The sequence below is a fragment of the Diceros bicornis genome, chromosome 18 (assembly GCF_020826845.1).
Source record: "Diceros bicornis minor isolate mBicDic1 chromosome 18, mDicBic1.mat.cur, whole genome shotgun sequence".
NCBI lineage: Eukaryota > Metazoa > Chordata > Mammalia > Perissodactyla > Rhinocerotidae > Diceros > Diceros bicornis.
In genome coordinates, this window is record NC_080757.1 from 61143747 (window position 1) to 61171024 (window position 27278).

Sequence of the window (27278 nt, forward strand, 5' to 3'; positions counted from 1 at the left end):
GGTCTTTGGGCACCAAGCTCAGAAGGCTCCCCTCCCCCAGCACCTGCCCGTAACACTTGCGCAGGCAGCTCCTATACAGGCAGAGCCAGACTTCCTGACCTTTGCCTCTGACCTTTGCCATCTGGCCTTTGCCTGAAGCAAAACAGAAAGGCCTGCTCTGGGGGCAGGGTTTCAGGTGGGCTGGAATGGGGCTCTGGAGGGTACCCCCCCCCCAGGGGCACCCCTCTCCTGGGTCTTCAGACAGTGGCCGGGCACAGAGCTGTGCTAAGCACCCGCTACCTGCAGGCATCTCACAGCCAGTGGGGCCTCTGCCAGGTGTCCAGCAGGTGGGTGGGTGGAGGAGGGGCATCCAGGAGATGGGAGGGGGTCAGGAAAGGGCTCCCAGTAGGTTGAGACATCTGGAGACCAAGGTGGAACACCAGGAGCTCTGTGAGGGAGTGGGGAGGGGAGTACAGAAGAAGAGGAGGTGGGACTGCCACCCTAGAAGCCACAGCCACAGGAGAACTTCCTAGAACGAAGGCATGACCATCAGTGTCCTGGGATGCTGAAAGGCCAGGAAAGATGAGGCTGAAAAGTGTCCATGGGGTTTGGTGACCCTGAGGTCACTGGGCCCTGAGCAGTGACTGCTGGGGCTGAGGGATGGCAGGTGAGGACCTGGAAGGGGCCCCAAAGCCGGGACAGGGATGCTGGCTTTAGACCTAGGGGGAGGAGAGTGGAGAGAAAAGGACATCCTCACGAGAGTGAGTCTGGGGCCAGCAGTCTGGGAAGGAAGAGGGGTGGAAGGAGTAGAGCGCCCTTCTTGGCAACAAAACCAGCGGTGGAGGAACAGTGGCAGGGACGCCGCGGTGGCAGCCAGCTGGGGCAGGAGTCGGGGTCAGTGGGGCTGTCGAGTGAGTGGTGCTGCAGAGGGCTTAACGGAGATGACACAGGGTTAAAGGGGCACCCCCCGGGGGCCGCCCTTCCCCACTCTGTCTGCCCTCGGAGCGCCCCTTGGCCCCCTACCCAGTCCAGCCTGCTCTTCGGCGCGCTGGAAGGAAGTATCACCGGGGTAGTAGGGAGTAAGTGGGGGGGGGGGGTCGGTCCTTCCAGCAAATCAGCGCGGCACCCGGCAAAGAAGCGGAGAAAACCCAGGAACGCGGAGGGAGCTAGAGGAAGGGGTGCCGAGTCACAGGCCGACCTCTGGGCACGCCCTCCACACAACCCCACCTGTCCATCCACACCTCCTATCCCCGCAGGGAGCTGCAGATCCGCTGTGACCGCCGTCTGCTTGGTTGGGGTCCGAGGGGCGGGGATCCACCGGGCAGGGGTCTACATAATGAGCTGGGGGGTTGGGGGTCTGCAGGACAAAGGTCTGCCATGTGGGGTCTGCCAGGAGGGGTCTGCGAGGCAGGGCGAGGGGCGAGGATCCGCAGGGCGGCGGTCCGTGGGGCGGGGTTCCGCGGGGCGGGGGGCGGCGGGGAGGGGTCTGCGGGCACGACCTCCCAGGCCAGGAGTCGGGGCGCAGGCTGTTGCTCCCCGCGGGGAGTCGGGAAGACAGAGGCAGGGGCGGGGGCGGACCCTCAGCCACTACCCCCCGCCCCCGGGGCCGCTCTCTGCCCCCGCCCCTCCGCCTCCGCCGCTACCGTCACCGCCGCCCAGCGTCGCCGCCGTAAAGTTTGCGCGCGGCTGGCACGGGGCACGGGCGGCGAGCCGGCGCAGACCCTGATGCGGCAGCGCCGTGGAGACCAGCGGCCGCCGACCGCCACCCGAGCGCGCAGAGGACGGCGGGGAAGCGCGGAGCCGAAGCCAGAGCGCCGGGTGAGCCCCTGGGTCCGACCCCGAGGGGACGCTCCCGGAGCCACCTGCGAAGAGGCGGCCGGGCGGGCGCGGCCAGGGGCCCGCAGAATGGGGGAGCGCAGAACTGGCCGGCGGGGACCCTTGTCGTGGGCTGGGCGGTCTCGAGGTCCCAGGTGTCTCCGTCTTCACCCCCGTCGGATACCTCCTTCCCAGCCTCCGGGATGCACCCTTCCAGCTCGGACGGTCAACCGGGTCCCGCCCCTTCGGGCGGGCTGGGGGTCTCAGCGCTTCCCCGGTCCTCTTCTCCCTGAGGAGCGCGGCCCCGGGGTGGGGAGGGGGGTCTTGGCCGCCAGGCGCTCTATCCTGCTGCCCACTCTGCTCCGACTCCTTCTTCCACACCCCCCTGGCTGCCGCCTCTCCCCATGGGACACACGCAGCTCCGCAGAGATACCCCCAAAGCCGCAGAGGGCCTCAGCAGCCCTGCTTCCCTCCTCCAGCGGACCCCCCCTGCTCCCCAGGACTCCCCCAGCACTATCCAAGCTGCCTGGGATTACCGGGGAGGGGACGAGGGGTGTCAGCACTCCGCCGGTCCGCTCTTCCGAGGGGTCCACACTTGTCACTTTGACCCGCAGCAAGGGGGGGGTGTCACTGCCCTGCCCTGCTGGCGCCTTTCCAGCGGCCCCCAGTCGCACTTCGCGGGGTTTCTGCCCCCACCTCTAGCCGAATGACCCCTGATGTCCAGGCGGGCGCCCGCATACTCCAAGGACCGGCCCGGGCTGTTTTTCTGTCCTGTTCTGGGTGATGAGGGCTGGTGGGGGAGTTGCACCCTGGCCGGCATCCAGGCCCGCCCCACCCCCAGGGGTTGAGGAGAACACAGGAATCAGGCTTTGTCAACAGCCTGTGACCCCTGATCCTGACCTGGGGCCATGACCTTCCACTACTTGATCCGGTTTCACAAAAACACCTCCCCCCCACCTCATAGCTCTCAGAGGCTAGAAGGCCTCAATCCCGCCCATTAGGATCCTGGGGAGATTCAGGGTGACCATGGCTTTCCAGAAGGGCCATCCACCCAACCCAGGGGCCCCAACCCCACCTCCAGGTCTGGGAGTTCCTAGGCGATGCCCAGTGGTAGTTGGTGGGTCATTGGCCAAGTCATGAGCACCCAGGAGTGGTGCCTTTTGCCGGGCATGGGGCTCAGCATGTGCCAATGAGCCAGCTCAGCGAGGAGCGGGGGCAGGTGGGGTGAATCTATGGGGGAAGGGGAGGGAGGGCTGGGGGTTTGGGGGGACCCGGCCTTGGGAGAGTCCCTACCTGCATCTCCAGTCCTGGGCTGACATCTGTAGGGGCTCAGGCCTGGGCCTGAAAGGGAGCCAGGTCACCTGGTCCATGAAGGGAGGAGGGTTGGGTCCCTGGAGGGTCATTCCCACCCCACCTGCTCCCTTGCCAGAGGGTAATAAGGTGGACTATGAGTCCCCGCACTGGGCCAATGGGAGGCCAGGAGTGGCACCCCCACATCTGGCTTCTCATCATCCTGGGCTTCAGTCCTTTCATTCATTCAACAGATATTTATCCCCAGAGCTGACAGGCTGCCTCTGGGGTCAGTGTCCCCCACAGTAGGGATGGAGCCTGGACATGATAATCCATCCTTCCCTGCAAGTGGCAAAGCTCATTTCCTCCTTGAGGATGAGGAGGCAAGGATCTCCACTTTGCAAGTGGAGAAACTGAGGCTCTGAGAAGTTAAATCATTTGCCCTTGGTCCCAGGACCAGAATTGGGCCCTGCAATGTCGCCCTCTCCTGGGGGGCCCCCAGAACCTCAACCTTGCACAGCTGAAAGTCACTCAATATCCCCCACATTCTGCCCACCCCTATTCAGAGAAGTGTCTAGAATTCTCCTTGCCCACACTCCCTCGCAATGGATGGAGGACTCGCCCACTACTGCACCTTCTCATGTTTCTGTCAGATGCCTAATGGGGGGATCACCGTCAGCCTCTTGTATTGGTTGGGGGTGCTGAGGCCCTGACCCCTAGGGACCTGGGGATAGGGGTGCCTTTAGCTGGGGTACACAGCCTGTGAGCTGTGGGTGCTGAGCTGTGGGGGGGAGTCTTCAAGGATTCCCAGCCCCACCCGGCAGACCAGGGTGGGAGTGGGGGACATGGAGAGTCCCCTGCAGTCCTCTGTCCTGGCTGCCATGGAGAAAGCTCTGGGAGGGGCAGCGAAGGAGGGGCCCCAGGGCAGCCCATCCCTCTCTCCCCTTTAGCTCTGGGCTCTGCTTCCCTCTGGGGTCCCCAGACTAACTGACCCCCTAGCGGGAAGGCCTGCTGCCCTGGCCTGAGCAGCCTTCCGTGTGGCCATACCCATCCTTTCCCCACGCATCGCCTCATTGGGTTCTCCTATCAGCCCTAGCAGGCCAGCAAGGTGAGCTCCCAGTCCTCTGAGGGAGAAGTTGAGGCAGAGCCAGGCTTGCCCTGGCTGCCACTCCTGCCCTGGCTGCCACGCCCAAGCTGGGCTCCCAGGTGCTGTCCTTTTTTGGCAGAGCTCCTCCCTGCGCTGTCCCTGCTGCAGGGCCTCTGGGCGGGGGACAGGTTATCAGGCAGTGTCCTTCCTCCCCATGTCCCCTGCCTGCACCTCCACTGTCCCCTCTGCCCCAGCCAGCCCTTGTCACTCTCCCCCTCCCCTGCTCCCAGAGCTTCTAACTGAGGGTGAGGCTGAGGCTCAGGCCACCCCTGGACCCCTGAGCCTGCCCAGCCACCTCCCCTTCTTCCCCAGCAGCCAGGCACAGTGGGTGAGAGGCCTGCTCCTGGTCACTCCTTAACCCATGCAGCTCAGTGGCCCGGGCAGGCAAGGGACAGGGCAGCAGATGGGGCTGTTTGGTCAGAATGAGGAGATAAGTCCCCTTGGGTGTCCCCAGGGCTGGGGATACCTGCACTGCTCCTCGTCCTCCACCTGCCTGCTACCTTCTCTGTCAAGTAAGCCTCCACACTGGGCTCCTCCACCCGAAGCCCTAGCCCGGGTGATACCTCACCTGGTTCAGGGACTGGGGACCAGCGACTGCTGGTCTTGCCTCACCAGGCCCAGCCTGTGCCGTGGCCCAAGGGCCAGGGTCAGGAGCCTCAGCAGGCTGTGATTCAGGTGCCCACCTCGGGTCTCAGCCCTGCATGGTGGCATCTCAGGGTCCAGTTAGGGGAGAGGAGTGAATCGCAGGGAAGCCCCGGGTTGAGCTGGCCTCCCGAGGGCCCAGCTGGACTCTGATGGGAGGAAGCTGAAATCCAGGGTGTTCTGAAACCCTCCACCTCAGCCACAGCCTGTACCACCCCCGACTTTCTCCCCCTGGCTTCTCCCAGGCACTGCCTTCCAGCCAGCCAGTCGTCCATCTGTCCATCAGTCTGTCCATCACTTTCTCACTCCACACCAGGATGCCCAGAGAAGGGCCCATTCACAGCCCTAGGGGGACGTGAGTCACTCCAAGGGGCCCTGAATCCAGGCCCCAAGGGAAGCCCTTCCCTGCTGCCCCCATGGAATTCAGTTGGTGCGAAGATGGGCTCTGGAAGCAATGAAAGGAGGATTATGGGGCTGCTGCTGTGCCCGAACTCCAGCTCAGATGTGGGCTCCAGCCCAGGACCAGGCACCTCAGCCCCTCTGCAGGCACCATGGCGCCAGGGGTCCCGAGTCTGGGCCCTAGCAGCCAGCAGGGCTGATCTCAAAGGAATGCGCTGCCAGCCTCCTGCACACTGGACCCAGGGAGCCCAGCCTGAGCCCTGGATGGGACCCGTGGGGGCACCTCGACACCCCAGTCCTGGGAAAGGAGGCATGCATATGACAAGGACCACCCTGAGCATGTGCCTGACACTCCTGGCTCCTGGCAAGGCTAGGAGCTGGTCTGGGGCCACCTCGATAACCACAGCACTGGGGGCCAAGTGATGGATGGCCCCAGCATCCCACCCTGGCCCAGCAAGCTGACTGTCTCGGGGTTTAGAATAAGTGGGCAGCTGGGGAGGCTGCTCCCCTCTCCGACAGCTTTGCCACCAAGCAGGACAGTGGCTGCCACCAGCACAGAGAAGAGGGGCTCTGGGGCTGTCAGAGCTGTCAGACAGACAGCCATAGGCCATGGGAAACCCAGCTCCATCCAGGAGAGACGGCACAGCCCCTACAAACCTGGCAGGACCCCAACCCATCACTGGCAAAGAGCCACTACTCCTGCCCCAGCTCCCACTTCATCAACAGGACTCAGAGTCTCAGAGGGGAAGTTTTAGGGGAGCAGGACACCTGCTGGTCATGGCAGAGCCCAGCTGGGTCTCCTCACTCCTAGTGGTACCTCCGCAGACCCAGCTGCTCTGACACTCGGCAGCCCCCAGAAGAGTGTGAGTGCCCAGGAGGACCCCTTTGCCCTAGCTGTGCAGCCCCAGCCAGATGTGGGGGGCAGCAGCCCAGAGGCATGCCCCCCACCTGGCCACGCTGCCCCCACCTCCTCCTACTGCTGCTGCTGGCCTGCCAGGTGAGCACGCTGCCAGTCCACCCGCCTGGCCCCAAGGGGCTCCCACTGCCTGCCTGCCCCTAGTGCTGACACAGCTCTGTCCCTTTGGTCGGTCCATCTATCCCTCCAGCCACAGGCCCCCTCCGCTCAGGTGATGGACTTCCTGTTTGAGAAGTGGAAGCTCTATGGCGACCAGTGTCTCCACAACCTGAGCCTGCTGCCGCCCCCAACCGGTGAGCCCCCCAGCCTCCCGCCCGGGTCCAGTGCTCGGCCGTGCGGCGTTGACTAAGCTCTCATCATGGGAAGGCCCTGTCCCCCCACTCCCCCACCCCCTTTTACAGGTGAGGAAACTGAGTCACCGAGAGGCCAGTGATTTTCCCGAGGCCACACAACCAGGAAATTTCAAAAATGGTAGAATTGAGGGGCCGGCCCAGTGGTGTAGCGGTTAAGTGCACATGCTCCGCTGCGGAGGCCCAGGGTTTGGATCCTGGGTGCACACTGACACACTGCTTGTCAAGCCGGGCTGTGGCAGCGTCCCATATAAAGCAGAGGAAGATGGGTACAGATGTTAGCCCAGGGCCAGTCTTTCTCAGCAAAAAGAGGAGGATTGGCATCAGATGTTAGCTCAGGGCTAATCTTCACACACACACAAAAAGGTAGAATTGAGGGGCCAGCTCCATGGCCTAGTGGTTAAGTTTGGCGCACTCAGCTTCTGCAGCCCAGGTTCAGTTTCTGGGCACTAACCTACACCACTAGTCGGCGGCCATGCTGTGGTGGCAACCCACATACAAAATAGAGGAAGATTGGCACAGATATTAGCTCAGGACAAATCTTCCTCAGCAAAAAAATCAAAAAAGAAAAAGAAATCGACCCAGGGGCCAGCCCAGTGGCACAGTGGTTAAGTGCACGTGCTCCACTTTGGCGGCCCAGGGTTCGCATGTTCGGATCCTGGGGGTGCACCGACGCACCGCTTGTCAGGCCATGCTGTGGCAGTGTCCATATAGAGTAGAGGAAGATGGGCACAGATGTTAGTTCAGGGCCAATTTTCCTCAGTAAAAAAAAAAAAAAAGAGGATTGGCATCAGACGTTAGCTCAGAGCTGATCTTCCTCAAAAAAAAGAAAAAAGAAATTGACCCAGAATTGGCATGCTTTGCCACCCTCCCCTGCTGCTGGGCCTGGGGATGCTGTCTTTGCCCGCATGGAGCTCAAGGCCCAGTGGGCAGACATTGTGGGGAGAGGAGGCACGAGAGGGATGGGCAGACCACACAAGGCCTGGGGAGGGTGATGGAGATGGACCACCACGCGGACGGTCAGGCAGGGACGGGGTACAGCGATCTGGATGAGTTCTGAAGGTCATTTGGGGTACAGCAAGAGATTGGGGCAGGAGGAGCTGCCCGGGAGGCTGGGCCATTGGCCAGGTGAGGGAGGGGACCTGTGCCCCAGAGGGCAGAAGGGAGCAGAGGGTGCGACCACAGAGTAGGTGCTGGACCCCGGAAGGATGCCAACAGAATTGGGATTCAGCTCCCAAAGGAGGAAGTGCTGCAAGAAGGGCGCTCGGAAGAGGGGAGGCCCCAGGTGGGTTTGGGGCACACTGGAGACGCGAGGCATCCCAGGGAGGTAGCTGGGCAGAAGTGGAGCTCAGGACCAGGCTGGACTGGAGGTGGGGGCAGGTCCAGGGGAGGTGGAATGTTTGGGGAGACCTGGGTGGGGAGGCTGCATGCTGAGGAGCAGAAGATGATGCTCAGGGGCTTCCAAGAGGAGGCGAGAGGGGGCTGTGCGGGCCAGGCCCTGCTGAGGGAGCCCCCCATCCTGCCCCTGCCTCTGCAGAGCTGGTCTGTAACAGAACCTTTGACAAGTATTCCTGCTGGCCAGACACCCCTCCCAACACCACGGCCAACATCTCCTGCCCCTGGTACCTGCCCTGGCACCACAAAGGTAAGCACAGAGGGGAGTGGGGGGTGGCTGAGGAGCCCAGCCTGGGGGTGGGGCGCTGACCAGAGCCTGCCCCCCCAGTGCAGCACCGCCTCGTCTTCAAGAGGTGTGGGCCCGACGGGCAGTGGGTGCGTGGGCCCCGGGGGCAACCGTGGCGAAATGCCTCCCAGTGCCAGATGGACGACGAGGAGATTGAGGTCCAGGTCAGCCCAAGGGGGGCACAGAAGGGGCCGGGTGGGGACAGGTGAGGCGGCCCCACCCAGCCCTGATGGGGCACTGTGGTTTGCAGAGAGAGGTGGCCAAGATGTACAGCAGTTTCCAGGTGATGTACACGGTGGGGTACTCCCTCTCCCTCGGGGCCCTGCTCCTGGCCCTGGCCATCCTGCTGGGCCTCAGGTAGGCCCACTCACCCAGCGCACAGGGGTCCCGCGGTGGGCAGGGCGGCGGGCAAGTGCTGACTTGCTGTCCCTGCAGCAAGCTGCACTGCACCCGAAATTACATCCACGTGAACCTGTTTGTCTCCTTCGTGCTCAAGGCCAGCTCTGTGCTGGTCATTGACACTCTGCTCGAGACCCGTTACAACCAGAAGATTGGTGATGACCTCAGCGTAAGCATCTGGCTGAGTGACGAGGTGAGCGCTCAGACCTAGCCTCCTGGCCTCCCGGCCCCGGGGTGGTAGGTGGCTGTGTGACCTGAGCTCACGCTGCCCCTGTGGCCAGGCAGTGGCTGGCTGCCGGGTAGCTGCAGTGTTTATGCAGTATGGCATCGTGGCCAACTACTGCTGGCTGCTGGTGGAGGGTGTGTACCTGCACAGCCTGCTGGGCCTGGCCACCTTCCCCGAGAGGAGCTTCTTCGCCCTTTACCTTGGCATCGGCTGGGGTGAGTGTGCTGGTGTGGCGGGGGGCAGGCTGGCTGGGGCCATGGGACCACAGCTGCTCGGCCCCCACCTGCAGGTGCCCCCATGCTGTTCGTCATCCCCTGGGCAGTGGTCAAGTGTCTATTCGAGAACATCCAGTGAGTATGAGCTGATCAGAAGACGGGCCCAGGGTGGCCAGGGGCTCACATCTCCCGGCGGCAGGTGTTGGGCTGGGCCTATGGGGAGTGGCTGTGTGGCTCAGTGCATGGAGGCAGTACAGGGGTCTCTGGCCAGAGGCAGTGAGGGGGATGAGCAAACCTGGTTCCCCAGGGATGGGGGTCATTCGTGACCCATTTCCCTTCCTTTCCCAAGGCACTAATTAGATCTCTACGGAATCCAGGGGGCGGGGGGCTGGGGGGCTTCCAGGACATGAGCCAGCCCCACCCTGCAGGTGTTGGACTAGCAATGACAACATGGGCTTCTGGTGGATCCTGCGCTTCCCTGTCTTCCTAGCCATCCTGGTGAGGAAATGAGGCACTTACTGGCTCCGCAGGGAGGGGTTCAGAGGCTGGTGGGGTTGGCCCCGCAGCCCCCTCTTTCCTTGTTAGCCTGTGGCAGCGCAAAGAGGCAGCATTCTGCCTGGGCGCACAAGGAGGGAGGCCATGGCACTCAAGCAGGACACTGGCCGGCGCCCTGGGCCTCAGGCCAAGTGCCCATCCTTGGCTGGGCGCCGACCAGCCCCAGGGCCACATGAGCCGGGCCTCGTCTGGCTGCCAGGCCCAGCTACAAGAGGGAAAGTGGGGACGTGGGGGCTGCCCTGAGCTGTGCCTTCCACATGCAGATCAACTTCTTCATCTTTCTCCGCATCGTTCACATCCTCGTGGCCAAGCTGCGAGCCCACCAGATGCGTTACACTGACTACAAACTCCGGTGGGTGTGGCTGGTGGGGGCCAGGCGGCTCCCAGACCTGGAGACCCTTCAGGAGCCAGAGGAGGGGTGGGGTGGGGACCCCAGGGCCCTAGGGAGCATGGTGAGGCCCCAGTGACTCAGGCTCCACCCCCACAGGCTGGCCAAGTCCACGCTGACCCTCATCCCCCTGCTGGGGGTACACGAGGTAGTGTTCGCCTTCGTGACTGACGAGCACGCCCAGGGCACCCTGCGCTCCGCCAAGCTCTTCTTTGACCTCTTCCTCAGCTCCTTCCAGGTGCCCGCCCCATCCCCCCATAACAGCCCGGCCCCCTGGCCCCAGTGCTGCCTTGACCACCCCCTCCTCTCTCCAGGGCCTGTTGGTGGCTGTTCTTTACTGTTTCCTCAACAAGGAGGTAGGTGGGGGGTATCTGGGACCAGCCCTGGGGTGGGGGCCAGAGTGGAGCATAGGCACCCAGCGCCAGCCCCACGCAGGGGTGCAGCCCTTCAAGTCCACCTGCACTTACTGAGTGCAGTTGCCATGGTGCTGGGTGTCGGGCCTCTTGAGATGGGTCAGCCTCAGCCAGTCCTCAGGGAGTGGACAGTGATGGGGGGGTCGCTCCCCAGATGGCGACAGACCCCAGCGTTCTATAGTGACAGAGCCCATCTTGCTCTATGCCCAGGGTGTCATACAGCCCTCCAAGGCTGGGAGGTTGGGGATCCTGGGGGGTGGGACGGGGGGGCCCTGGGATTGGCCCAACCTGCCCGTCCACCCCAGGTGCAGTCGGAGCTGCTGCGGCGCTGGCATCGCTGGCGCACAGGCAAGGCACTGCAGGAGGAGTGCCACATCAGCAGCCACACGAGCTCAGCCCGGCCCGCCGGTGGCACCCCCAGCGAGAAGCTGCTGCTCTCCAGGGGTGGCAGCAGCAACAGGGCCAGCCAGGACCCCTCTGCAGAGACCCGCTTGGCCAGCGGCCTCCCTGGGTTGGCTGAGCGCCCCTTCTGAAGCCCCTGGAGCCCCAGCTGGGGCTGGACTCAGGCACCAAGAGAGGGCATCACTGGACAATCCAGAACCAGATGCCCGATGGAAGTTGCCGGGTTGGGAGCTGGACAGCAGTCCCATCATCCACGTGTCCCCCAGGGTGGTGGTCTGATGGGTGGGGCCTTCCCTCCCCACACCTGCATTGTGCCTGGGGTGGGGGGCAGGGTGTGGTATGGGGATAGCTGTTCTGTGAATGCATGCCTTCGTGTCCCCATGTGTGTTGGTGTGTCCAGTCTTCGAAGAAATGTGTGTCCTCCAACAATAAAGAGCTCAAGTAGTGGCTGCTGTGCACTGGAGAGCTGGGCTGGAGGAGAGGGGCAGGCTGGGCCCAGGGCCTCCATGTCGGAAAGGAGCAGCGTGGCTTGGGCCTTGTGCTGGTGTGCTGCCTCTGGGAGCCCCCTTTTTACAGATGAATTGGAGCTGGAACCCCTAAGGGGTCCCCAAGTGTGAGTGGTGGCTGGCAGTGCCCTCCCCGTCCCCACTGGAGCATGTTCTGGCCACCCTCCCATCCCAGTTCAAGTGGGGCTAGCTCCCATCCTGGGCCAGAGTGGACGGTCCCCCATTAGCATTGGCCCCCAACCCCCAGAGGCTCACCATTCACCAGCAGAGGGACGTCCAAGAGGGTGATGGCCGAGGAAGGCCACCAGCATCACACTCCTTCTACCAACCCCACACAAATACCCCTGGCTCCCTGCTGGAGCCACGGCCAGGACTGGACTCAGGCCCAGCGTGGGCATTGCTGGACAATCCAGAATTGGTTGTCCTCTACAGGCCTCTACTTCTTCCCAGCCCTGGCCACCCCAGCAATTTGCAGGCCACACAGCAGATTGAAGTGGGGAGAAATGGGCTCCCAAAATTGAAATGGTCCAAGTGAAGGCGGCAGCACAGTTTCCCACAGTTCTGCGGAAGCACAGCCCCACCGTGGTCACTCAGCAGAGGCCCAGCCCACTCCAGTCCTCGCTGCACCAGGTGTATGTGGAAAGGCAGCTGTGTGCAATGAGGACGTCATCCCTGCTATGGTGGGTGGGCGCCCTCCTTGGCAGGCAGCGAGGGTTGATGCTCACCAAGGAAGAGCTGAGCGTAGGACATCAGAAGAACCAGGCAGGGGCTGGCCCCATGGTGTAGCGGTTAAGTGCGCGTGCTCAGCTGCTGGCGGCCCGGGTTCGGATCCCGGGCACGCACCAATGCACCGCTTATCAGGCCATGCTGTGGCGGTGTCCCACATAAAGTGGAGGAAGATAGGCACAGATGTTAGCTCAGGGCCACTCCTCCTCAGCAAAAAGAGGAGGATTGGCGTGGATGTTAGCTCAGGGCTGATCTTCCTCACATACACACAGAAACATAAATAAATAAACAAATAAATAAATAAAATAAAAAAGAGGAACCAGGCGGTCTGCCAGGGTGGGGATCCCAATTGTCTGGGGTGCACCCTGAGGTCCAAGTTGCCATCTGGGGACAGTGTGTCTGATGTAGAGAGTGGAGGCAGGTGCAGGAGCAGGCCGTGTAAGGACTGTGGTCACCCCTCTAGAGCACTCTCTGCTGCTTGTCCTGTAATGCCTGGTGTGGTGTGTGTTGGGGAGAGGGGCGCTGTCAAAGGAGGAAAGGGCCACAGGAGCAGAAAGCACAAGCCAGACCGGCCAGCCAGGTGTCCCTGCTCCCAGGAGCTGGTGGGAGGTGAACGCTGAGCCCTGTAGCTGCTCAGGCAGAGCTGGGCTAATTGGAGCAAATAAGATGACAGGAGGCCTCTCAGGAAAGGTAAATAGAATTACCCGCCAGGCACTGGGGCCCTCCTCAGGGGGCCTTCATCCCGTGCCACCCATGTCCACTGCAGGCCTGGATGGAGCAGGGAGGGAAGCAAGAAGGCGTCGGCAGTGGGGAGCGGGAAGCTAGTTAGGGGAAATTGGGCTCTCTTGTGGCCTAGGCGGGTTGCTGTGATTGGTAGGGGCTGCAGGGCGAGGAGGCAGTGCAGCCAGCTGCACCTCTGCAGGACCTGTAGGCAGTGCTGCCCTGTAGCTGGAGGCCAGCAGCCCCTGACCTTGAGGCTTCAGGCCACCTCTTGTCCCAGGCCCCACAGGCCCCAGGCCCTGACTCTCCTCTGAGCCCCTGCCACAGGGGCACCCCACCAGCCCTCAATGCCTGGAGCCTCTGTGGGCACGAGCAATGCAGGACACAAGTTCTCCTTCACGCCAGCTGAGCTTGGGGTTGCTGACCGCCTTAGGGGGTGTGCTGCTTACCTAGGGGCCTCCCGACAGCCCTCCCCAAACTGACTCCCTCTGCCCTTGTACTCCTTCACCCCTGTCCTTGTCCCCAAGGGAACTAGAGCAGGCTGGTGGAGTCAGGGGCGGAGGTGGAGGCCTGGCAGGGGCTGGACTCGACTCACCTAGCCAATAAACACTGGTTCTGACCAGGCAGCTCTGCAGGTGGGGTAGAAGGGAAATGGGTGGAGGGAGGAGGTGTGGAGGGGGGAATGAGTGGGAAACCCACTTTCTAACTCAGGGTCCAGCACCCACACAGCATCACTTTCCATCCAGAAAGATAAACACTCCAGGCCCTCTGCCCCTTCCCCATCTCTATTTCCCTTCCCACCTCCACCCTACTCCTTCCCCAAGAAGAATGCATGGGTACCGCCCAACATATGTATATGTGCGTGGGTGTGTGTATCACACATGCATGCTACTAAAATGAGCGTGGAGACCAAGAAAAAGGAAAACATGGACTACAATAAACAAGGATCAAACCTAGGAGAGTCAAAGGACATTCTTAGGATTGCAGCTGTGTGCCAGGCAGTGTGGGCCACTGAGAGGAGGGGGCCTCAAGCAGGGCAGAAGGCTCCAAGAGAGACACTCTCAAGGGGATCAAAGTGACTGAGCACACTGAGAGGAGATTCAGATGACCTGGACTTAATTAGCTTTAGTACATAGACACCTAAGCAAATGAAAAAAGAAGGCAACAGGGCCAGCCCGGTGGCCCAGCAGTTAAGTGCACACGCCCCACTTTGATGGCCCGGGGTTCGCAGGTTCAAATCCCAGGTCCGCACCAACACACCGCCTGTCAAGCCATGCTGTGCTGGCGTCCCATATAAAGTGGAGGAAGATGGGCACAGATGTTAGCCCAGGGCCAGTCTTCCTCAGCAAAAAGAGGAGGATTGGCATAAGATGTTAGCTCAGGGCTGGTCTTCCTCACAAAAAAAAAAAAAAAGGCAATTAATAACTCCAAGGAAAACAAAAAGTTGAGGAGAAAAGAAAAAACAATCACAGGGACCGGCCCTGTGGCTTAGCGGTTAGGTGCGCGCGCTCGGCTACTGGTGGCCCAGGTTCGGATCCCGGGTGCACACTGATGCACCACTTGTCTGGCCATGCTGAGGCGGCATCCCACATACAGCAACTAGAGGGATGTGCAACTATGACATACAACTATCTACTGGGGCTTTGGGGAGAAAAAGGGGGAAAAAAGAAAAGGAGGAGGATTGGCATGGATGTTAGCTCAGGGCTGATCCTCCTCACAAAAAAAAAAAAAATCACAATTTACCACATGGCACAGCTCTGAATACAAACATAGACATCATAATGTAAATACTCAACACTGATGTACCCAAAGTTGTGAGATGAAAAAAACCATCCAGGGAGGATGGTGGATGCGAAGAGGGCATGCATGTAGTGGGCGGGGGGGTGAGGAGAACAAAATGGGAAGATCAAGAAGTAATAGTTCATGTATGCTATTTAGAAATAGAAATACAAACCAAAGAATCAGCTTAAGAGTTGAAAGTGGTTACCTCTAGGTGAGGAGGGGTGGAAGGAGAAGGCTGACGGCTGGACATCCACTCTCCAAGCTGCCTCAGCCTCTTCCTGGACACATTGGCAGCCCTCAGCCCCAGGTCCTCCCCGTGCCTCCTCTTTCTCTGACCTCGTCCTCCACTGCTCTCAGTCTCCTTTCCTGCTTCTTCCTCCTCTCCCTGACTGCAGTGCCCAGGGATCAAGTCTGACCCTCCTCTCTTATTTATCAATCTTTAAAAATTATCAATATTCAGAGGCCAGCCCCGTGGCATAGTGGTTAAGTTCAGCATGCTCTGCTTCAGCAGCCTGGGTTTATGGGTTCAGATCCCGGGTGCAGACCTACACCACTCATCAAGCCATGCTGTGGTGGTGACCCACATACAAAATAGAGCAAGACTGGCACAGATGTTAGCTCAGGGGGACTCTTCCTCACCAAAAAAAGAGGAAGACTGGCAACAGATGTTAGCTCAGTGCGATTCTTCCTCAACAACAAAAAAAATCATCAATATTCAGATGACTTCAAATCTGTATCTCCAGCTCCTGTGGCCCACCCGAATCCACGCTTTAGACTCAGCTTCCCACCTGGCACCTCAAATTCTATACGTCCACCTCAAGCTCCTTACCCGCTCTTCACCCAGCTTCTTCCTCCCATGCTTCACTGAGGTAGCCCTCCTAACAGGTCTCCCTGCTTCTACCCTGAACCATGCAGCCCATTCTCAACGCAGCAGCCAGAGCAATCTTTTTACATCCAGTCTCCTCCTACGAATCCCATGAACCCTCCCTCTCTCACCTCAGTTTATAGAAATGCAGGGGACAAAGAAGCCTGTTAACACTACAAGGATGTAACCAGCCAAGTTCAGAATATGGGAAACTCCATCAAGTGCCCAGGTGGTCTTCAATACATAAACGGAAGGAAGCGGGGGCGGGGGGGTGATTAAGAAAGACTTAGGGACATGTCAAGCAGATGCACTCTGCCCTCCATCCTGAGTCCATAACCCACCTAGATGTTATTTCAGATGTTAGGGGAATATGGACTGGGTATCAGATGACTTTAGGGAATTACTGGTCACACTCAATAAACATGAACATGCTCAGAATACATGCTCAATAAAAATTTTACTATGTTAAAATTTTGATCAAAAGCTTAAAAAATCAGAATAAGGCCAGTCTCTTACAGGAGATCACCACTTCCTCATTTGTAAAACCAGGGTAATAAAACTTGCCCCATGGAGTTGTCAACGTTGAATGAAAGCAAATGGTGACATGCATGCACCTAGGGCAGCATGTGGTGAAGTGGGCACACCTCTTTTCCTCTGGGATGCCGGCCATATCTCCCCAGCTGCCTTCACTGTACAAAGCAGAGGGCGGGGTCTCCAGCCACTCACAGCTGGCTGGCCAGCCCCACCGCTCTGGTGAGGGTCCCTAGCATCTCAGAAGAGGATGTGGCAGCGCCCCTCCATGAGTCCAGCAGAGCCACCAGGGGGACCACCACCCACCCTCCACCCACACCCAGCCCTCCCCATCAGCTAGCATCCCTGAGCCCCACGTCTGTCCCCTCCCTCCTGGACACTGAGACCCCCTCTGTGACCACACCGGTCCTCACATTAGGTGGAACACCTAGACAAGATGTCTGGACACATTAGGGAAAGGGGAGCACTGGAGTGCAGGTCTGCTGCGAACTTGGGTCTCCAGGCCCAGCCAGTGTGCCTCCACGGATTCAGCCCCATCTCCCCACCCCCCCTTACTTCCTCCTCCTGCCTCCAGAGCCCCATCAGTCCTCCCTCCCAGCATGTGACCTGTTAACCACATTCTCACCTCCAAGGTGTTCTTGGCAGAAAGACCCCATGCCAAGGGCCTCTACCTCACAGAAAAGTTAAATTGGCAGCAACAGCAGAAATGAAAAGGCCTTGAGTCATCTCTCATGGGCGCACCTACGTGGGTGGGGAGGGGGCAGTGTTTGGGCCCAAGAGCACAACCACTACTGGGTGAGACCAGGGAGGATGGCTGTGTGCAGGAGAGGCCCAGATTCTGAAGCCACTGTGGCCTGAATGGAATTGAGGTCAGGAGCCCCACTCCCACCTTCCAGCCCCACAGGAGGGGAGAATAACCCAGAGGGGGCTTGGAACCAAAATCAAGTTGACTTTTAACTAATGCAGCATGATATTCCTTAGACATTCCCCAGTGTGCTGCCTGGGGGCTTCAGCACTTCTTCGGGAAGAGGCCTTTGGACCACCACAGCACACACCCTCACTTTATAGATGGGGAAACAGGCAGGGCAGCAGTGTGATGTGGCCCAGGGCTCACAGCAAGGCCATGACTCCAGCCACCTGAAGCAGATGTCCAAACTCCCTCTGAGGTCTTGTGGGTTGTGCTCACTCTGCTGAGTCACGTGTCCTGTCCAGGCCATCCACGAAGTAACTAAGGGCAGCAGGCACTAGCAATCAGCAGCCACCCAGGAGGTAGGTACCAATTTCGACTTGAGGAAACTAAGGCTCGGAGACTCAGCAACTTGCTCAAAGCAACTTGCTCTAAGTCACGAGTGCAGCAATGGGCCGCCCCGGGGTCAAGCCTACCCTTCCACTTCCCCAGCAGGGGACCTTACTTTGCAGAACCCCCACAGCAGGACAGGATCTCATTTCCACCGGGTCCGCCTTGTCCTCAGTGATCCAAAACACACTGGGTGGAGGGCATGTGTGTGCCGGCGTGCTCACTCAACCTCTGGCTGCAGCCCCCTGTGCCCCAGCTGGCATCACCCACCCCTGGCCCACACCCCCTGCCCAGCCCCAGACCCAAGTGACCCAGTCCAACAGACACTCAAACCCTCAGCAGGATACCCCACAGGTCCCCAGGGAGCAAACGAGGCTGCGTGGTCACAGGTTCTTGGCTCAGGGCCTGGCACCAGCCAGCGCCCACTGGCAGCAAGCCTCGGCGGCTGCTTATTACTTAAACTGTCCTTCCTGCGCCTCTGTCTCAGGGGAGCCTCCCCCACCCCAGGAGAAGATGCCTCCCAGAACCACCTATGGGTTCCCCCTGTATGGGGCCACTGGAGCCTCAAAATACTCTTTCAGGAAAGGGTGTTCCCGAGACAAATTCCTGTTTGGCTTGTCTGGCTCTGGCCCGCCAGTGCTTTCCAGGTTTAAAGGTCAACTGCACTCGGGTCTCTCAGGGCCCAGCAGCCACTCCTTCACCTCAACAGTGGAGGAGCTACTCCCCCGATGGTCCAGAGGGTGGGTCCAGGGCTGCAGAGGGATGCTGCTGCCTCCAGGGCCCCCACATCTGAGGGAATGGCCTCCCCAGGGAGGCCAAAAGAGCTGCACCAGCCTCTCTCCTCCAGGAGGCCCCCACCTCCACCTCCCACCAACCCCCAGGAAGCCTGACACCCTAGTGGATGGAGCCCAGAAATCAGATAGAATTTCTGGGCTCAGGGGCCTTGCCCATGACCTGGGCTTTCCAGCCCTGTGTGGGCTGCCAGGACAACGGCCTGAGAGACCGCCGAGAGGCTGATCCAGTGCCACCCCACCTTTATTCACTGGTCCTCAGACTCCATCGCAGATGCTTGGCTTTTGAAGGGCACAGGAAGAAAAAGGGGCCTTGGTGACCCTCCTAGCATACCGCACGGAGCCAGGACCCACCAGGCAGCCTCACCAGCTCAGTGTTAGCCCCATGCTCCTGCCCAAGGGGGCTGCTGTGGCCACAGGACTGCAGACACCAGGGGGCCAGGCCTGGCTGCCCAGGACCCCTTCGAGGGGGCACCCAGCAGTGTCCCAGGTCCTGAGAGCTGGTGGCATCCTGAAGCTGATGCAGGGAAGGAAGGGGCCAGGTTGGACAGTGAGGTGGGAGGTTAGATGCTCCCCAATGTGTCCAAGCTAGAGAAGGAGCAGGGGTCAGTGGGGGACCCACGCTGGGTACAGGTGGCGCCACCCCTGTCCTGCCTCCTGGCCACCTTGGGATAAACTCGGCCCAGTCTCACTGGCCCAGGAGACAAGAGAGGCTCCCTGTTCTCCCTCCTGACCCTGGAAGTGGTCAGGAATAGGAGGGTGGGGGCAGTGGAAGGTGATGGCAAGGAAGGAGAGTCAGGGTCAAGGCCCTGGGGGGCAGGCAGGGCTGTGTGGCTCCAAAGATGCAGCTAGGCCTGGGGGTGGGCAAGGGCTGGCAGGGCCCAGATCCTCCCAATGACAGGGGGCAGCCTGAGATTCCCCCAAGAGGAAAGGAGGGGGCTCGAGGAGAAGGGGCAGGCCTCGGCCATCAATCACACCGTCCTGGTTCTGGGGTTTGTGGCCCACTGGGAGCACCGCCCCCTCCCCCTCCCAGGAGCTGGGCCCACAGGAGACGAGGAGACCAACATCAAGCTACACTCCGATCTCCCAGAGGCCCGGGGAAGGGCACAGCGCGCTTTAGGACTTCTTGATGTCCTGTGTGTTCCGGCGCTTCAGGTCGCTCAGGTCGATGGGCTTGAAGGCTGTCGGGGTCAGAGCAGTCAGCAGTGGGGAAGCCCTGGAACCAGCCCACTCCCCAGGCTATCTCAGAAGCAGGCAGCAGGCTGCAGGTGGGCCTTCCTGCTGCCCCAGCCCAGCCCCTGGCCAGGCCCCTCCCTCCCAGCTCAGCTGCCCAACTCACTCTTCAGGCTGGGGTTGGGGACCTTCTCCACGTACTCCTCCACCAGGCCCCGCTCACTGCCTGACATCTGGCTCCGCAGGTCTCGCTCCACGCCCTGCCAGGCTGTGGGAGACGGGGAGCGCGTCAGAGCGCAAGCCTGGCTGGGCAGTAAGCATTGGCCAGAGTCCCAGCCAGTCAGTGTCCAAGCCAGGACAGTGTCCGCCCTTACCCCTTCCCTCCCCTGAGAGCATTCTCGCAGCCCCTCCCCAACCCTGCCAATCTCTCCTGCTGGACCTGAAGTTGTCAGCAACACAACTCCACTCCTTTGGGGAGCCCTGCCCAGGCCACTCTCCTCTCGGCCTCCCTGCCCCGGCTACTCTAGCAGGCCTCTCCCTTATCTGTGCTATGACCAGGACTGCGGTCACAGAGGCACATGTGACCCCATTGGGGTAGAGAGGTCATTCCTCTGGGGGGCCCCTACCTCCTGGCACATGTCGTGGACACGTATGCACACGTGCTCACACACCCCAGCCACACTACTTCTGGGATACCCCTGGGCTGCCCCCAGGGTACACTGTCTGTCTTCCACAGTGGCCCGCCCTCCCCAAGCAAACTTGACTGGCTCTATGTGCTGCCTCTGGGGTGCTGCCTGCTAGGAACACCACAGTGCTGACTGTCTCCATTATCAGGACCAGGTGTCCTCATCAGACAGGTCCCCCTGTCACCCCACCTGCCTGGCCCCTGAAGGCTCAGGGAAGTGAGTCTGGAGCCTGCACACTGGAGGGGCACGAGAGGGGCTCTGGGGAGTTCCTTGGAGCCCTGGTCCTGGCTGGGGGTGCCCGTGTACCTTCATAAATGAAGCGCACATTCTCTTCGTGGGCAGGGGTGAAGATCTCGCTGCTGCTGGGGGGAGAGCGGGGGCTACTGTTCCTCTTGCCGTTGTAGACAACTCTGGAGACGGGGGAACTGGGGGGAGCCCAGCATGTGAGGAGGAGCTGGGGGGTAGAGTGGGCTCCCCCCGGCCCCTGCTAGAGGCCACTCTGCTGCCTAAGACCCACCTGGTCATTGCTGGGGTGTCTGGTGCTTGCACTCCACTGCTGGATCCCCTCGGCCTCTGAAAGGGAAGCCCCAGAACAAGGGAATGGTCGGAGTGTCGCCCTCTCCAGAGGGGCTTCCAAGAGGGGACAGGCACAGGGCACATCTATCTCCCCCTTTAAGCTGAGACAAACTGCTGTGGCCTCACTGCCTAGCAGGGGATCTCCCCAAGGGGGTTCCAGCCACAATTCGGGCTAAGGACATGGGCAGGGTCAGTCAGATGGGGGCTGGGAGGTCAGTGACACGCACGACTCACAACTTGGAGCAGCCTGAACTCTGGGCAGCCCCCAGCATCTGGACCACCGTTGCCCAGGGAGCCCCTTCCCCATAGTCACGTAGCTGGAGATGGCACCAGCAGCGCTGTTGATATTCCCGTGTCACGGGACACCTCTCACGGCAGAGTTCGGGTCTGCGAGAAAGGGCTGCAGTCCCAGTGAACCCTGACTCTGCCCTTACTGCCTGGTGTGTTGTTTCTGCTGAGCCTCAGTTTCCCATCTGTAAAATCGGGATACACTTTCCAACAGTGAGGAGTCCAGCAGAGCCCGAGGCCCAGTGGATGCACAGAACCTGCCCAGCTTCCTGGTCCCCAAGGCTGGGATGTGAGCAAGTGCGTGCCCTGGACACAGAATCCAACAGAGCAGGAGGACTGAGGGAAAGTTGTGAGCCTAGAGGAAGCTGCCAGGGCTGACCCAGTGACCAAGACCCTGGGGTGCCATCTGTTTACAGCCTCTCTCTCAGCCCAGGGGATTTTACAGCCCTGGGTGGGGGTCTATTTTTAGGCTCACTCTCAAACTGGCCAGCTGAACAGTGTCCCCTCTCTGACTGAAGACACACACCATAGGGAGAGGAAACTGGCTGCACAGTGCTGGTCCCAGGCCTGGCCTTGCCCCAGAGCAGGGCAACCCCAGGTGCTGGGGGCAAGGGGAGCCCTGGGAGGAGGCTTCGAGCACAAGATCCTCCCCCACCCACCCCTGGAGCCCAGGGGCCCCAGACTGCACAGAGCATGTAGCTGCAGCCCCTCCCAGAAGGCCAGGGGGATGGGACATTGTGGGTACTTCCTCTCTGGCTCACTCGCTGTGACATAAACGATCTGATATTTAAACACCTGCACAGGGCCGGCCCCGTGGCTTAGCAGTTAAGTGCGTGTGCTCTGCTGCTGGTGGCCCGGGTTCGAATCCCGGGCGCACACTGATGCACCGCTTCTCCGGCCATGCTGAGGCCGCGTCCCACATACACCAACTAGATGGATGTGCAGCTATGACATACAACTATCTACTGGGGCTTCGGGGGAAAAATAAATAAATAAAATTATTAAAAAAATAAACACCTGCACAGGTAACCATAAGCCCACAGGCCAAGGGAAGAACAACAACAAAGCATGACACCAGCTTCCTGGAGGGCACGTGGGACCCTGTGCCCCTCCCGGGGCAGGAGCCCAGCCCTCACAAAGTGGCTTCTCCTTTCTTGGACTCAGGGACCTCACTGCCCATGGTGCTCTTGCCCGGGCGCCGTGAACACCAGAGCACAGAAAGGAAGACCTCTCTGGCCTGAGGGTGCTCTGGGGACACTCGTTCCAAGGGGCTGCTAGCAGTGGGACAAGGCTGGGAAGCTCTCATTACACAACAGGAGGGAGTGCCAGGAGGCCCACCGAGCCCCTGCCCACCCTCAGCCGGGCCTTTACCTCCTTTTACCCAGGGGCCCTCCGCCCTCCTGCAGTCTGTCCTCTTCAACCCAGCCAACCACTTCTTCAGGGCACCTGCCTTCCCAGCACACCCACGGCCTCTCCTCCCAGAGCAGCCTCTGCCTGGCCTCGTCTGGTCACAGCCTCCAGGAGCCACTCAGCCTTTACGGGTGCTGTACTTTCGGCCTGGGGTCCCCTCTCACCTTCTCAGGCCTAACGCAAGTGCTTGCCCCTGCCTGGCTCCCGTCACCCCACCTGCATGCATGCACACACACACAGACACACACGCCACTGTGGGGTTCTCTGGGTGCCTCACCTGCTCCCCTTCATCTCTACAGTCCCGAGGCCTGGCCTCTGCTGGCCCCAGAGCAGCTGGCCTGCAGGGGGCCGTGCCCACGACCCGAACCCCGGACCCCCCAGAACACTCAGTTTCCATGCTGGGGACCCACCCCACGCTGCCCCCACCGGCTGGGCATCCTGAACAGACCAGGAGCTGGTGGAGGTGCCCCCGTTCCCGGGGCCAGGACTGTGCCCTTGCCACCAAGTGCCTGCCGCACGGACATCGCACTTCAGTGAGGAGGTTTCTGGTGTCCTGGACAGCACCTCTGCCAGGTGCCAGACACTCAGCAGGTCCTCACATCCTCAGGACACCATGGACAAAGAAAATGACATCTTAAAAACGAGCCACCATCTGCCTCCTCTCGATGGGGGAGGTCACACCTCACCAGGCCCAAATTCAGTGGCCTGTAGCCCACCAGCAGGTCTTTCCAGATGTGGGAAAACTCCACATCCTGCTTCTTCTCCCTCCATGGGCCTTTTACACCAGGACCTTGTACTGGCCCCACCCCCACCCCTGCTGAGACCCTGCCACAGGGCAGGATTCAGGATCACCAAGGCTTCTCCTGATGCACCAGGAGCTTCCCAAGAGGCCAGGGGCCTGCTGCTCCCCTGGAGACAGAAGGGACAGTGAGCTGCTGCTCACTCACCCTCACCATCTCCCAGACTCCTCCAAGGAGCTGAACCCTCAATTCTGACCCCAAAGGAAATTTCCATTAAAAAATCTAATAAATATGACAGCCATTCCAGTCCTAGGTGCATACCTGAGAGAAAAGGCCACATGGCCACCCAGAGGTGCACATGAGTAGCCAGAGAAGCCTCACTTGTAAGCACCCAAAGGGAAGAGCCACTGAAGGGGACAGTATACATCGGGCCTATTCCTGCCATGGAAGACCACACAGCCGAGAGCATGAAGCACGGCAACAGCAGGCGAATCGTACCACTGATGCTGAGCAAAAGGACCCAAAAGGACTGAGGACAGAGCCTGGGGACACGTACCTACAGGGAGCAGCCCAGAGAAGAAGGCCGAACCACAGAGATGTGGACGGGAGAGGATGAGGGAGAAGGAGGTCGGGGAGGAGACATCCAAGGGGAGCTGGAGTCAAGACCTGGACTGAGAGATGACCACGGGACCAGCATGACAAAATCGCCACTGGCCTCAGCAGGAACAGTCTCAGTGGAGCGAGGGAAAGAAGCGGGCCAGTCTGCCAAGACCGCTCATCCACGATGTCCAGGATGCTTGGCTGCGAAGAGGGGCATGAGGCCAGGGCTGACAGCTGTGTGTTTGGCTAAGCAGACGGAAACCTGAGCATGTTTACAGCCAGGGGAAAGCACTGAGCTGAGCCACTAAAGAGGTGGGCATGGAGGGGCCAGGTGACAAGTGGACTGGGGAGAATGGCACAGGCCCGTTAAAGTGCCAGGGACACCTAAGAAGACCCGCCAAGCCACCGACAGCCCCGCTGAGGCTGGAGCCTCGAGTCTGGCAGGATGGAGACCTACTGCTCAGTAGCGCAGGTAAAGGTTGGGTGGGGGGCAGCGGCCCAGGGAGAGGGCGAGTCACACACCCTGTGTCAGAGAGGCCACCCTGTGGGCAGGTGAGGGAGTGTGTGACAAGCACCTCACACCCCACTTCCCAAACCATCTCCCTCCCCTTATTTTCCTGTCCTCTTTTGCTCACAATGATTATCGGGCACAATTATTTCTTCAACTCTTGAACTCAAGACCTCATCATATATACTGTCAAGATACTTTTTTCATATTTTAATAGCTTTGAAATTGGGTTGCATTTAGCAATCACTAGCACATCAAAGTTTGACAAATGTTTTTCCATTCTTCTTTTTGTGTGTGAGGAAGATCAGCCCTGAGCTAACATCCATGCCAATCCTCCTCTTTTTGCTGGGGAAGACTGGCCCTGGGCTAACGTTCGTGCTCATCGTCCTCCACTTTATGTGGGACGCCGCCACAGCATGGCCTGACAAGCGGTGCATTGGTGTGCGCCCAGGATCCAAACCCAGGCCGCCAACAGCGGAGCGCACGCACTTAACCGCTACTCCATGGGGCCAGCCCTCAGTGTTTCTCCATTCTTAGTGGACCATGGCACGAGGTGCAGCTCACAATCACTGGTACCTCAGATCTGACGACATAATGACAGTCTCCCCTCTCCCCACAGGTCTCACCGTCAGCAAGCCCAGGGACCTCCCTCCCAGACCCTCCATCAACATGCTCTTTAGTTCTTCTTCCCATTCCCAGTCACCCTTCACCAATGTCCACCCTCCAACCCCCATGTCACGACAGCCTCCTGCACCGTCCCCCAATCCTCGGTACATGCTGACACCAGCATGATCTTCCCGACACCTCTCCCCAGATCACTTCCCAGCCGACACCATCCCGGCCTCTATTGCCATCCAGCCCTCAGTCTGGCCGCATTCTATTTCATCAGGTGTCACGGCCTGCTGGGCCCCCAGCCCATCTCCAAACACAGTCTTTGCCACAGAGCCACCTCTGTCTGCTGCTGCCATCACCACAAAGAACCATATACCATGCCCCGGTGCACTCTAAAGGCCTCGAATGATGTCCGTGGCTGCTTAGCCCACAGCATCCAGCAGGCTGTATGCTGGGCACATAGCAGGGTCCATCTCTGCTCTGCCACCTTCAGGCAAGTCCCTTCCCTCTCTGGCCCTCAGTGTCCTCATCTGAGCCAAAGTAACCCCCATGAATGCTTGCTAGGCCCTCCTGCTTGACAGGGAGCCAAGCATAACCACGTGAAGCCACTTAAACGAGATCTCCGTGACTCCTTATCCAATGTGATGCTGGACATAGCGATCAGAGAAGGAACGTATCATCTACCCGGGCACTTCTGCGAGTGAAGGGACAGTGTTGATTATGAAGCATGAATTTCGGTAGTTCTGGGCAAACTGAACGTAGAGCCAGCCCACTCAGAGGTAGGTGCAGACTCAGAAAAGTACAGGTACTGTGAAAAGACAGCAGCACCAACAGCCACAGCAAATACTTGCCAAAGGCTAACTACAGGGCAGCCACAGCACTGGGTGCTTTACAATCTCAGCTCACATTCCACACTTAGCCAGAAGGCATCCTGACAGCCCCCATTTCAGAGGCTCGGTGGGTAAAGCAGCCTGCTACCCAGCAGAGTAGGGTCTGGACCCCAAGGGGCTCCCAACCTCTGGGCCTCCAGGGCCACAGCAGTGAGGGCTGAGCCTAGACGGCTCAGCTGTCCTGAGCACCCCAGAGCCTGCCTCTCCCCTTGCCTGCATCCCCTGGCAAGTTCCTGAACCCCGATATCAACGTGGTTCTGCTCAGAGCCAGGGAGGGAGTCTTCCTGGATGGGCCTATGTAGTACTTGCTCTTACCGGAACCAGGCACTTCAGAGACCTCCTGCAGGGAGGCAAGCTTGAAGGGACCTGAGGCCCAGTCTCTGGCCTCCAGTCACAAACTCTTTCCCCACACACAGGCACATGCCTAAGGTCAGGAGGGGAGATGCTACTCTGTTGTCAGGAAAAGTAACGATGGAAATATTCCGGAGTTAGAATCAATGATGCAATTGGTGGTCATTCTGCATTCCTTTGGAATTTTTAATATTCTAGGTTTCTTAGATTCCACTTCCCTGTCACATTCTGTGTCTTTGGGGCTCTCAACAGCCCGGTTTCGGCCAAAGAGACTTCTAGAAAGTGATCTACTACCCAAACAGGTGCCAGCAGGATACTGCTGTACTAGATGCCAAACAGGGGCCTGGCGGTCACTTGAAGACACCCAGGCAAAGCCTCTAAGCAATGCACCATTCCCACCCTCTTCCCTGGGTTACATCAGCAGCCCCCTTCCCAAGCAGCAGACCTGAATATGTGCACCCCCTCCTGCCTCACTTGGAAATCTTACCTTCCTTCAACACACCCCAAATCAAGCCCTCCTCCTTCAGGACTCCGCTCCTGCCCCCTTTCCCCCCACCTTCACTCCTCTCTAAAAGTCGACACTCTCTGCCCAGAAGGCCGCTCACTGCTTCCCACCAACGTCTTGCTCAGGCTGTCCCCTCTGCCCCAAACTAGCCTACTCATCCTTGGGGGTCCAGCTAGAAGACCATCTTCTCTGGGAAGTCGCCCATGGGGCAGGTCGGGGGACACGACTTTTGCATATTACTCTAAGTTCTAATAACCTGGGTTGCACCGTAGTGAGAAGCATCCTACACATGGCTCCACGCCCTCCAGCCCCGCGCTCCTGCGGCGGCCCCCACGGGGGGTCGGGCGCTGCTGCCCGCGGAACTCCCCGGGGCGGAGCAGGCCTCGCTCACTCCCTTCCCGCTCCCGCCCCCGCTCCGCCCGGCAGGGGAGGCCAGGAATGCGGGTGCGGCGGGAGGACGGAGGGCGGAGCCCGGCGGAGGGGCCTGGGTCAGCAAGTATCCTCAGCGCGGTCCCTTCAGAGAGTGGGGACAGCGAGACATTTATCGCCAGGCGACGGCTTCAAGGCCGAAGAGGACAGGCCCCGCCGTCCTGCCAAGCTCACCTCTCGAGACGCAGACCCGCGCTGGGCTCCCCGCCAAGTCCCCCGCCCCTCCACACCGCGACCTCGCCCGGGCCCTCCCCTCGCCGGCCGCCGCGCCAGGGCGGGTCAGGGCCCCGCCCGCTCCGCCCCCGCTGCCGCCTCACCTCGCCGCTCGGCCACCGCCACCTCCTCCGCCAGCTGGGGCCCGGCCGGAAGTGACGCAACCGTGCGCGCGCGCAGGCGCGGGGCGGAGCCACGTGACCGCCGGGGCTCGCAGTGGGGCGGGGCGAGGCCGGAGCGGCCCGGGGCTCTGTGCTGGCGG

General features: G+C 60.3%; 2 protein-coding genes across 3 annotated transcripts; one reads left to right on the forward strand and one right to left on the reverse strand.

The window, feature by feature from the left end:
• Positions 1-869: 869 nt before the first annotated feature.
• Positions 870-27166, reverse strand: MCRIP1 (MAPK regulated corepressor interacting protein 1). 2 transcript variants are annotated; one of them, XM_058561880.1, is made up of 6 exons: positions 27121-27166; positions 20412-20467; positions 20201-20319; positions 19375-19476; positions 18667-19216; positions 870-883 (listed from the first exon to the last, which is right to left on the reverse strand). In XM_058561880.1, exons 2-5 carry the CDS (start codon positions 20417-20419, stop codon positions 19152-19154), a joined length of 294 nt encoding a protein of 97 aa, XP_058417863.1. In that variant the 5' UTR covers positions 20420-20467; positions 27121-27166; the 3' UTR covers positions 870-883; positions 18667-19151. The 2 variants fall into 2 exon arrangements, with proteins under 2 accessions (XP_058417863.1, XP_058417864.1); XM_058561881.1 differs by lacking the exon at positions 27121-27166 and adding an exon at positions 26978-27068.
• Positions 1641-11284, forward strand: GCGR (glucagon receptor). Its single transcript, XM_058561878.1, has 14 exons — positions 1641-1797; positions 6098-6269; positions 6379-6481; positions 8076-8183; positions 8262-8383; positions 8470-8576; positions 8655-8811; positions 8900-9059; positions 9134-9194; positions 9488-9557; positions 9878-9966; positions 10102-10240; positions 10317-10358; positions 10721-11284. The coding sequence occupies exons 2-14, from the start codon at positions 6210-6212 to the stop codon at positions 10946-10948; spliced, it is 1446 nt and encodes a 481-aa protein (XP_058417861.1). The 5' UTR covers positions 1641-1797; positions 6098-6209; the 3' UTR covers positions 10949-11284.
• Positions 27167-27278: the final 112 nt, after the last annotated feature.